The 12,816-nt window shown below is 40.9% G+C and overlaps 1 protein-coding gene across 1 annotated transcript; it reads left to right on the forward strand.

Annotated features, from left to right (window-relative positions):
- The first annotated feature begins 618 nt into the window (after nucleotides 1-618).
- Nucleotides 619-8,743, forward strand: si:dkeyp-84f3.5 (uncharacterized protein LOC334144 homolog). The gene is made up of 2 exons (XM_041043820.1): nucleotides 619-755; nucleotides 4,885-8,743. The coding sequence occupies exon 2, from the start codon at nucleotides 5,054-5,056 to the stop codon at nucleotides 6,980-6,982; it is 1,929 nt and encodes a 642-aa protein (XP_040899754.1). The 5' UTR covers nucleotides 619-755; nucleotides 4,885-5,053; the 3' UTR covers nucleotides 6,983-8,743.
- Nucleotides 8,744-12,816: the final 4,073 nt, after the last annotated feature.

The raw sequence follows: 12,816 nt of genomic DNA on the forward strand, positions 1-12,816 counted from the left end.
TGTTTGTTTGTTTTGGACTGGATAAAACTGTTTTACTTCAGACGTCCCTCGTGATATTCCTTGACCAGCAGAAGAAACTGTTTTACATACGGGAACCTGCTCAGTCCTTTGTTATTGTGTGTAAATATTTTTCATAGGATTATCAGTACATTATCCTGTACTAGCATGATAAATTAGGAAGCATGTGCAATAAATGTACACATTTACATCCTTTTACAAGATCATTTTCATGGCGTCAAGTTTACAAATGTCAAGTTTATAATTCAGTTTTTTTTTATCATAATCTTGTTTGATACAATCTTAAAACAACGACATATTGGTGGAAAATATTATTGGGTTGTGGGACTGTTTAATGCACAATAAGCTTGCTGAATATGCACACCTTTCAAGAAAGCTTTGCATTAAATCACACTGCTACTATTGGCTGGGTCAGTGGTTAGTTGTGTAGTGCATGTATTTGTCTTCTGAGGGTATTTAAATTTAAAATACAGTTAAATGCGTGGTTTACAGTGACATTCAAATATTTATATTTAACTATTTATATACTTGTATAACTATTATTGTTTATATATTTCTTTTTGTACATTTTCCTGGAAAGCGACGCACACGTATTGCAGCGTGCGTCATGACGTCATATCTGTTATCATCTCAGAAGCTCTGGGAGCGATAGTCTCGGCCTGCTGCACAGGCCACACCGCAGGAATTAGCCCTAAATAGGACCCTCAACTGAGACTCATTTTGTAATTGATTTTATGGTAAGTCGTGTCTAAATTGCCTGTTTGAGCTCACTGGCGGACACCCCAATGCTTGGTGCAGAAATCACTTTTCTCCCCTTGCTATGTAGCGTTAGCTAGCAGCAGCTAACGTTAGCTGTAGCCTGGCATTGGTACTGGCCCACAGCTTCAGTTTACGTTGAGACAGTTTGTGGGCAGCTTGTACTTTACTCCTGTGTAGAGCTTTGTCTTTCAAAGAGCCAGCTTGTCTTTGTCCCAATTTAACGTTAAAATAGCATAGCCTTACCCAGCTGCCTAAATACAATCGATGAATAATAGTGTAGTGTTCAATCGCCCTCTGGCGGCATTTATCTGCCTTTGAAACGCACCGTTCACGGTAAATGTGAAATTCAGAACATAAACTATAGCCTTTGTGCATTGTTGATGGTTTCAGTTTTAGAATTTATATATATATATGTGTGTGTGTGTGTGTGTGTGTGTGTGTGTGTGTGTTTGTTTGTTTGTTTGTTTATTTTACTTTGCAATACCATTTACACTGCATACCTTGATTACTATTATTCAAAATTAAAATCAGTTATCTAGTCATTTTTTATGATGATTGATTCTGTTTTGATCTGTGGGAAGAACCATAAGTCTGTATTTAGACAGCTTGTGCTCAACTCTAAATGCCCTACTGAAGTTAAGATGGTTTTCAAACAGCAGCGCTCCATGTGTGCTTTACTTGCATTATATTGCAAAAATGGTGTGGGACATCTCTCTTTGCAACCTTTTTCAAGATTTCAGGCTGTTATACATGGTAGCATTTTCTTTATGTTGCATTTTTTTAAGTGTTAAAATGAATAGGAGGTAGATAAATCCATACATGCTAAAACCCCAGGTGTACAATGAAAGACTTAAACTTTGCTTGTTTTTAATGGCTGTTGTGTCTTTGGTACATTTCGTTCAGGATTTAATTTGGATCTGCAGTTGTGTATCATTGCCTCTTATGCTAACATTTTGAGAGTTGTATCTGTTAATCGCAACACCCTTAACTAGTTAACTAGTTATACTTTTTGGACTTTTGATTGAATAAAGCAATATGAATATGACATGAGGTGCAATCTGAAATTCTACAACTTTTCACCAGCTTCTGACATTAAATAGACAAAAAATTATCAATCAGGAAAATAATAATAAACTTCAGCAATAATAAAAATAATTATTACTTGTGCTATGTTTGTGCTGTGTTTTATTAGCTGTTGTGGTTCTTGTGTTTTTCGCAACAGACTAGGCTCTTTTAAATCAGTGAACAAATGTCTGGTTTTCCTCTGCATATGTAGTCTACTGTTGGAGAAAACTACAGTTGGAAAAAGATCAGGATGTTTGCAAACATGCATTTTAAGTGTGGTGTCAAAAAATTAACATGCTTATAACTCAGTATCACAAAATGAAACGGATTATTTTGTCTCAAATGGTTTGACTTAAGTTGTGAATTTGTTTGAGAGGAATTACATTTTTTGGCCTTCATAGGGTGGGCGTGACAGACAAAGTTGAGAACCACTTTTTAAGCTATATGCACACTTCATGACCTTGTATCTCATAGCGATAGAGCTAGAGATAGAGATAATATCTCTTAAACAAACACAAACATTTGCCCTCAAAACAACCTCTGTTTATAAGAAACAGTTTGAGACGACTTTTACTTTGTGACATGGTGCATTATCGTTCTGGAAGTAGTCATTACAAGATGGTAAATTGTGGCCATAAAGGGATCATTCAAACCATGTTTGATTGATACTCAAAAGTGTACCAAGAAAACATTACCACACTGTTGCACCACCACGGACTGTTGACACAAGGCAGGTTGGGTCCATTGATTCATGCTGATGATGCCAAATTCCAACTGTGTGTCCCAGCAGAAATACAGATTAATCAGACCTATGTTTTCCCAATCTTGAGCTGTCCAGTTTTGGTGAGCCTGTGCCCATTGCAGCCTTAGATTTCTGTTCTTGGCTGACAGTGTGGTCTTCTGTTGTAGTCCATCCACCTCAAGCTTCAATGTGATGCGCATTCTGAGAAGCTTTTCTGCTCACCACGGTGGTAAAGAGTGGTTATCTGAGTTACTGTGGCCTGATATGTCAGTGGTGTTTTCTAGTTTCTGCTGCTCCCAAGTAGCCAAAAAAGCAGTCATTGCTAGACATGATGTAAACTTATTTGTGCAGTTCACAGGCTGTGATCAGTTAATCTTATTACTCATTAAGAATGTGTTTAGCAGTAATTAAATGCACGACCTGTTACATCAGTTTCATCAGCTCAGCCCAACTCCACCTGGGGTGCCTTCCAACATCTCTAAAGCCCCCATGAGATGCATCTTCTCCATTTCACACATGTGGAATTCAAAAGGAGGCATTGTGGCTCAGTCTCACTTATAGTTCCATTATGGCATTACTAGTAGTGTAAGACTACCAAGCACAAGAGAGTGTGTATTGTGTTTCATCACATAAAAATGTGGTCCTGCAGACACTTACCTTAGAGCGGGAACTACCACAGAGGCATTTTCAGTAATTTGTTTATATGCTTGTCTGTCTGTGGACAGTTTTTGTCACAGTCTAGTGTCACAACCTTGCCACAGACATGTGTCATCCCAACGCAAGATGGTCTCTAGTTTTTGGACTAGTGTAGTAGTTGATTGTATAATGTTTAAAAGGTCCTCTACTTATTGAATACCGCTAATAAAAAGGCCTGTTTAATAAAGGCAGGTAGGTTCTTGTGTTTAACCCATGTTTTGGATATGAGGCCAGGTTGGATAATACCGGTTGACCCAAGTAGACTGAAGATTTTTTATTTTTTCCCCTCAACCCCTTGAAGAAATACAGACACTGTTAAGATGGTTGCTTTGTGCAAACAATGCACATGCACCAGAGACGCTGTGGCAGGGGGGCTTCCCTGGGAGGAGCCCGGGGAGCTGGGGTAGATCGGCACCACGGCCATGGTCGCAGAGGCGGGGGGGTGCGTCTCCTTTACCACCACCCATATCCATTGTGCGTATCCATTGTGCTTGGTTGAGGAATTGACCGGCGACCCTCCGATCTCCGGGCAGCCCAAAGTCCAAAGCCGCATGCTTAACTTGCTGTGCCACGGCTGCCCGAGTGGAGATGCAGGATGACATCCATCCACAGGGCACAAGGGGTCACTGGCTTGATGAATATGAAAATGATGTGAATCACATGCTACAACCTTCATAGTCATCAGATCACAACCCTGTTGAGCACCTAGCCGAAGCTGAAGCTTTAAACTTTCTTGACCCAAGCCTTCTTTTAAGTTCAGTATTCCAAGTTGATAATAGTAGATGGGGAGAATTGGAAGTATTTCCTGATACTGAATAGCCTACCAATCCAATGCTAGTGCTCACTTTTACTAATTAAAAATGTGCATCCATAACTACATATTGGAATCATTTTTGTGTAAGGTAACAAGAGGTCAGGGAACTCAGGGGCACTAAATTGAGTTGGCAGCTTACCGTGACCGATTGAATGCAACTGATAACAGAAACACTTAATTTTATGATGGCACAACCAAAGAAACTTCATGCAATGTGGATCAGTTATGTCATGACCAATACTCGCTTCATAATTTGGCACATCAGATTGGTGTTTCCCTAGTGGTCAGATGAGGTACTACGATCCAACAAGAGGACTGAAATTGGGCCAACAGAATTCCAGTGAATAAGCAGAAGAGTGAGTGGGAAACCTTGATGTCGGCAAACTCTCAAGTGTCAGGAAATCTGTGAGGGACAACAACTGACTAGGTGGTTGAAGGGATGGTCACTGGTTTACTGGGATTAAAAGATTTTAAAAAGCATGCATGCTTGTTGTAAAGGGCAATGCTTGTCCCAACTTGGACAGTTGACTTGGAAAATGGGGTTTCAATAAAAATGAAAAATTGGGTGTCAGGCAGTTGACAAAAATAAGCAAATTGTCACAAAATCAACCTTTCCAGCCAAGCCCGTATTGGCAGTCAGTCTGAACTGGTCAACGCATCAGACCATCAGACCTGGCTTAGGTTATTCAGTGCAAAGTAACAGTGAATAGTCATGTGGCATATATTTTGGAATTTTGTAAAACAAGCTTTGGTTTCAGTGGTTTGATGATTCTTTTTTCCAACCCCCCAGGTGCTGATAGAACATGGGAAACCTCAGAAGAGAGGTCAACATACAGCTCATAAGGACATCTTTGTAAAGCCAGTCTGTTGGGAGAGAGTGGACATTCTGACTCCCACATGGAAACCAATTTTTTGGGTGTCTGCATAGAGTTCTACTTGTACTTGCAGATTGAAAAGTGATGCCATCAGCACATGGACAAAATAATATCATCATGGAAAAGCAGAAGTCAGTGAATAGTGCTTCAGCACCGTTGGGTGGAGAATCGAGTACCTTCATCTGCACTGAGTGTGGTGATGGGTTCAGTCAGTACTCTAATGTGCTGGCCCACATGGCCATTCATGGACCTTTGGAGTCTTTTTCCTTCGATGGCTCATCCAATGGATTCGAAGTCCCCCGAGAATATGTGCTACAAGAAAATGGTACACTGACAGTTGTGAATGGCTTGGCACAGTCCCATTCCTCTGTGAAACCAGTATCTCCGGGAGTCCTGCCATCACATTTCTCATGCCCTATTAAATCAGTGTCTCCAACCTTAAGGCCACAACCTTCCCCTTACAGAGATGTGTTCAGGCCAAGGCCATCAGACTTAACCTTGGACAAGTCTCGTCAGGGCCATTACCGTTGCGAAATATGTAGCAGATCTTTCAACAGCCTGCAGAGTTTACATCGCCACCAGCAGTATCGAAACACAGAGCGAGGATACAAGTGTACTTTGTGCTGTAAAATCTTTGAAGGTAGACAGGACCTTGAGAAACACCTTCAGGACCACGCCAATGAAAGGTTTCACTACTGTGGTCATTGTGGTAAACGATTCCTTAAAGTGGATTCACTTAATGCTCATCAAAAAGAAAACCACTTTTCCCCCAAGGCTATAGCTTTGGGTAAATTAGAGAATAAGCAAGATAAAAAGTTTGAGAAAACATACCCTTGTAGGAAGTGCAAGTTGATTTTTTTCTGGATGTCAGATTTTCAGACACATTCACTGTACCATTGCAAAGGAAAAGAGCCTGATGCTACTTTTGCATCTGAAATTGAAATTGAAGTGAACTCTAAAAACCTAGAAGACATGCCACTTGAAAACTGTCACAACAATGGCACATCTATTGATCTTAAGAATGGGGATACTAAAATCTTTAGTTATACAAGCAGTGAGATTGATACAGAATACTCATTTACACCTTACAGATGTGGTTTATGTGGGGATCGTTTCCAAAAGTTAACAGCTCTAAAGGAGCATCATCTCACGCATCAAACTCAGGAGGAAATAGATCAGCTGAATCAAGAATCACAAAAAACGTTTAAGCGAAGAATGCAGCCTAAAGGCAGACATAGAAGAGGGAGTAATCCAAATGGCAAGCTGCATCCTTGCAAGCACTGTCATCGTGTCTTTAATCATTCTAGTAGTTTATCTCGGCACATGAGATACCATAAGGGGACTATGCACACATGTGTATTTTGTGGTAGACATTTTCCACAGCGCTGTGATTTGAGAAGGCATGTAGCCATGTACCACAAAGCTGAATTGGAAAAGAAACCAGGTTTGAAACACTTGTATACAGCTCCACAAAATGGGCCTACCCCTAGTTCTCTTAATGGTGAGAAAACCCCAAGTTCTCCTGACGAGAAAACCAAGAGCTCCTCTGACAATGAACAAACCACATCACCAGAGCAGCCTCCAAAGGGGAAGCAATCAGGAAAAGCAGGGCGAGTTAACTACAAGTGTCAGGAATGTGGTAAGAGATTTGGGCTGTTATGTGTGTACCAACGGCATTTGCGCTATCACAAAAAGGAACCTAGCAAGTGCCCCCGATGTCCAGCTCAGTTCAGGAATTCCTCATCCCTTGAGCTTCACCTTCAAAATCATCCAAGCACTGGAGAAGCAGATGATGTTGGACAGACTTCTCACTGCACTGGCTCCAGTGGGGGCCCTCTTCGAGAAAAGGGTAATATAGAGGATATGGAGGATGACTATATGGACCATACTCAAAACGATAAAGGAATTTCTTCTGAGGTTCTTTACGAATGCACTGAGTGCACTGAGACATTCTTATGCTTGGAGACATTTCTTCAGCACCAGACTTCTCATGGCTCAGAAAGCAACGGGTAACTATGATGTCCGACCCATTAGTCATTGTTATTGCCAACAGTCAAGCTCTTAGGAGTGGAGTGTTTTTGACTCCTTTGAATGCAAGTATTTGAACTGTATAGGGTAAGAACTGATGTAAAGTTTGTTTGCAATGGTTATTTTACATAGCTATTTTCACCCACACTGTTTTTCTGGCATGTGGAGAAAAATTCTGGGCATTGGTGAATTTGAAACCAATGGAAGCATGAAGTAAGGCTTGGGTGACGAGCGTATCAAATTACCTTTTAATTATCTCAGAATAAAGTTAAATAAAAAATAGACACAACTACAACATCCACCTGGGTAAAATGCTAGTTTAAGTGTTGTATTTTTCCACAGGCTATCATTGTAGTTCATTTCGAAGTCCCAGTTGTTGACTAGCTAGGATAAATATATTTCTTTTTATTGTATTTTTTAGTGGCTACCTATGCTGTTATTGTCATTTGTATTGCAGTATTTCCAACATATTTTACTAGCACATATGTGTGAGATTTTCTTTTAATATTTCGTATGTGTATATCTTCCTTTTTTTAAAGGATAGCATTGTCAATGAGTAGATTTATAATTGTGCCATTAAAATTGTACAGTGGAATTTATGTGCTATCAGTTTTCCTTTTTGAAAGTAAAAAACTCCCATGAACTACACATTTTTCTTTCCTCTATATATATACTTTAGGTGTTTTAGTTCACATTTTTATGGAATTGCTATATAGCAATTTTTCCTTTGGCAACTCCTGGTGGTAGTTTCAGACACTCTTCTAGGAAAATGTGGGTTCTAAATAGCCCCAGAATATGGCTGATCCCCTGGGTATTTTGGTATCATTTACAAAACCAGAGACCGGTTGAAGATCCCTTTTTCATGGACCACCAAAGTGGTCAGGAGGTTACCAGAATAACTGGAAAACATCCTCTGGCAAATTTCATGGCAATGGCAGTTTGGGTTAGGATTGACAGGCTGACAAACTACTGCTATTAGAAACAAGAAATGTAAGAAACCCCTAGCAGCCAGGGTTATTGCTTGTGGGCTGACATTTCTTGTTTGTTTGGGTTTTTTTGTTTTTGTTTTTTTTTTTTTATTCTCCCTTACAGAGTGACTGCAGTGCTGTTAAGACATGAAACTTCTTGCTTTAACGTTTCTTGAACCTAACTGTAGTGATACTGATTCTGACATTTTGTGCAAATGTTTAGAGAGTACCAATAATCTAGGGTGTTCCTGTTTGGTGGCTATGAGAAGTTTTGAACTGTATTTAAGGTGGTGTACTCCACATAGGGAAGGCCAGCAAGACTAAACTGGAAAGCCTGCTACTGTCAGATGTTTGCTCTTTTTTCCTCTATTTACAATTTTGGACAGTAAGTAAAATAAAGTTTGCACCAAAAGCATTTAGTAATGGTTGAAGTTGAAGGTTCCCCTGGGACCTTGCACATCTGCAGTTAAAAAATATGCCAGATCTCCTGTGCACCCTTTTTTTTTTTTTTTTGTTAAACTATCTTTACATATGTCTGAGTGAATGAAATCCTGTGTATCCTGAGACTTTAATCCAACTGTAACTTTAGGTCAACTGAAATTCTTTGTAAAAACTTAATAACCTACACAATTGGATGTGGGCAAAGACCACATGAAGATGGCCATTTATGTCTTGTAACCACTTCCTTTTCTTCCTGGCTATAGAATACCTGCTCTTTCATACCCAACACAGTACCCGCAGTACACCCAATACAGTTTTAATAAAAGGCAGAAACACATAACAAATCACACTACAAATCGTCTTTCTGTGGTACAACCCTCTAATCCCTATGGATCTCTCCTAGAATTGTTTTTGGTGCCTTTCTGTTTGCTCTTTATAGCTTTACTGTCTGTAATATCCCAGTGAACATTTTTTACTCCAGAGGGCAGGCTTGTATGGTATTGTTAAGATTTCTATCTCTTTTAGTGCTTGGCCCCACCCTCTTAGACATCAGTGTAATTAACTGTTACAAAGCCATGAGTTCAGTGCTTGCTGTAATTTATGTAGCACATCTGAGAGATTTCAAAACACTTTGAGAGGATTTCTTCTTATTTCTTATGTGACTGGTTGGCGACACACTGGGATTGCTGACAAGTTGAAGAGCCCAAGCCCAAACTACTAATAGAGGCAACCTGGATTTGACCTCAGGGTATGAAGACCTTGAACACAGATGTCATTCACATACATCCGGTTAACAAGAAGAGACAATAGAAAGACCAACCATTGTGAAGATGGTTGTTGAGCATTAACTCTGAACAAGGCTAACAAAAGTCAAAGGACCAGACCAGAATCTATGGATGAGAAAGTTGTAGGTGAGAGACTGTTTTCTTATCCTGCCCCGAAGAATAAGTGGGTAGGTCTACAAACCACGTAGGCTGTTACCAAAAGGTTATTCAGTATTATTCTGCTCCTTCAAAATTCAGTTGAGAAATCACAATATGCTTTGTATTTTCAAAAGCACCCCACCAGCCATGCAGGTTGTTCTGTATTCCACTATGCACAAAAGCAGACGCGAGGTACAGTTGGTGTGGTCAAATTCTCACTAGTAAAAAGTCGAATGTCTTTTGAAATATGCCTAATGGTACATACTACTAAGATGCATTAACTAGTTAAGATGTCCAGCCAAAGATGACTGGACACCCAGTGAGTTTAGACCTCCTCTGATGCACTTTGTAATATTAAATGGTAAAAACTCTCCAAGAACCCTTTATACCCCCCTCAAACGCTGAATGGTTGGCTTGACTGTTTTTAGTGATGATACCGGGATCCCTCACCAACTTCTCACCACTGAGTATGTATTGCTAGTATGAGTCACTGATGTGATAGCACAGGATCCCATTTGCTTCTCTACATTTCTGTTCATGCATTATGCAGTTTATATTATTGCTATAACCAGGCAAGTCCTGTGACCAGGAGGAGCTACCCAAGTTGACACAAGAGTAAGGAACATCCATTGTTATTGTCACACCAATGTGTTAATGCAGTTAGTTACGCGTAAATCATGTAGCTGACAGATTAGATAGCTGTCCCCACAGTGTCCTCACAGTGGGGATCTATTCAGTCATTTTCTGGATCCTCTTACTCACCAAACTGGCAGGATATTGGCTGGGCATTGAACCTGCAATTCTGCCGTAGTGGGCAATTGCTTTGTGTGCGCATCCCAAAGGTCCAATCTATTTGTCATTGTAGCTATATATGAGATTCCCTGGGAACTGAGCATTAGAGAAGGTAATACAAGAGAACCAAAAGGCAAGGAAATGGAAAGGAAATCACATCACTGTACAATGTCCTAGGATGAAAAAATTGGCGCCTGCCATGGGTGACTTAAGGGATCCTCTAGTGAATGGCAAATACTGTCCTTGGGTTCAGTATGCACTATCAAGACAGTACTGGGCTGAATAACCACGGGAGAACTGGACAGGAGTATTCAGTATGGATCAAGTACATACAATCTACTTACAATGTAAGTTAAAGTATGATGGGCAATCAAGTGTCAGCTCTTACCCATGGATGCATTATGAAAATCTGCATAAGGTGATGCCCCATTCAGTCGAATCAAGGATGCTCCATAGGTGCGTATCCTGAAAAAATCTCCAGTCTCCAAGGTCTTAGAACATGCACACTGTGTCCTTGTCCCTGTCCTGGCACTTGGGTCCTAGTGTCCTTCAACCCCCAAACCAATTGAGGGCATTAGCATTTGAGACTTCCTCTAACTGAAGAGGCTGACTTCCTTTTGGGTCCATGCACACATGAATTGCATAAAACATTTTAATGATATGACTCCTTTCAGTTACCTTAGCATGTTTGTGACACTCTTTTTATTATAATTGTGTATGGGGAAAATACCTTTTGGTCCAGTGTTTGTCACATGATTCAGCAATACCAAGAGTAGCCACTATGCCAAAGTTTCCTCACATTCTAGTGTCCTTCCCAAGGGCTTGCTCTTAACCCAACTACACAAAAAATGTAATTGCAGCTAATCACTGATCAACAGTTTAATCACTGACATAGCTAAAAACTGCGGAAACCTAGTTGTTGAAATTCTGGACTTGATGTCAGTGTTCATGTGAGACTGTCAAGAAAAGTCTGAACCCCCCACTCCTGCCTACTCTCTACACACCTTTCCTATGTGTCTAATGAACTCGGGGGTTGCGTTCTCTATTTTTTGTAACTTTCCGAAATCAACAATCCAGCAAATCGTGTCCAATTCATGCAGCACTGGAAGAGTGTGAAGAAATGAGAAACAAGGCCGAATCTGAACTTTTTTTCACAAGGTCGCATTTAAATTTACCACACAACTACTTCCATTACTATTTACGAAGAAGCACAACACTATAAAAACCTTCCAGGAGAGTCCTAAAGTGCATGCCAATATCTCCATTTGATCAATCACAGCATCTCTACACATGCTCCTCTCTATGACATGACAGATTTTGTCTTGCCTACAATTGTAGCTGTTCCAACAGTTGTAAGCATCTGTGCCTTTGGACATGTTTGGACAACACGTCCTACAAAATAGTTTCAGACAAACCCTAGCCTTTAACATTTGGCCTTGCACAGGCCTCTTCTTTTAAGTAAAACTACTGGTGACATCTAGGAAGTGCCCAGAGCAACTACAGTTGGGGTTATTTAAAGGTGTTGTATTGTTTAATTTTGAGGTAGCACAGGGGCAGCACTGCATTGTGGGGGGAGGGGCCATTAGGCATTTTGAAATGGGGGAAATTTTTTTTTCTTTGCCATCCCAACTAAGTGTTTTACAGCCAGTCTGGGTATTTGAACCTTTAAACTGCAAGCACACTGACAGAAGGCTACAGCTGTAGTGTTTCTCCCTTGGGGGTCTTGGGGGTACAGGGAAGTTCAGGGTCCTGAATGTGGAAAATGTGGAAAAAAGTAATCCCCAGCAAAATCACAAAGTCATACAGTTTAACAGAAATATTTAGGGAGCAAACCCTGATAATAGACAGACTGAGTGTCGGGCTATTTTATATCACTGGACCTTTTTTGCTCCTCTGCATGGAAGGTTCAATATTTGGGAGATTTATATGGTCTGAGTTGTTCAGAAAGCTGTTCCATATTCATTTGCACAATTTTGTAGTGCACACTTAAATAAACTGAATAACCTAAGATCAGTTAAGCAATGATTTGTACTTTCTGAGGTAAACCTGGTGGGTGCATAAATGCACCAGTGAGAGGAAGTAACTGTGTGCTCACAGAATAGCAGACATATTCAGGGGATCCTATTCACCCATTGGGCCAAAATTTAGGTTTGAGTATTTTTTTCTCCTTTACAATGGCGTATCCCCCACCCACCCACCTCCCAGGAACTGGTTCTTATGTGCCCCCTCAGCCAAGACAGTTTTGTAGTTGAGAACAGGGAGGTGGCGCCATTTTGTAGCCTTGCACACAAAATGGTCGTATGCAACTTATTAACCCCTTAAAGACCAACCACACCTAATCCAGCAGACAAGTGAGCACGCCTGACTGGGTGCCCCTGTGACTTTGATACTCATGCAACATCAGCAGGGTGGTACTGAAACTGCACATGGGAGCAGTGAGGCTTCACTGAGGACTTCACTAATCGGCACAGCCACTGTCAGCAGAGGCACTACTGCTTGTCTGTCACTGCAGGCAGGGAGTGCAACAGCAAGGAGGCAACCGCGGCGCGGTCGCACGACTCCTTCCGGGCGACCGCCCCCGTCAGGCTCTGGCAGTGACAGCCATAGAACATGGAGGGGCGGGCTCTCCCGGTGTGTCCGCACCTTATCATTGGTTGCAATCACATAGTTGTATAACGTACGCACAATTTTGGGC

This window comes from Toxotes jaculatrix, chromosome 8 (genome assembly GCF_017976425.1).
Source record: "Toxotes jaculatrix isolate fToxJac2 chromosome 8, fToxJac2.pri, whole genome shotgun sequence".
NCBI classification, from domain to species: domain Eukaryota; kingdom Metazoa; phylum Chordata; class Actinopteri; family Toxotidae; genus Toxotes; species Toxotes jaculatrix.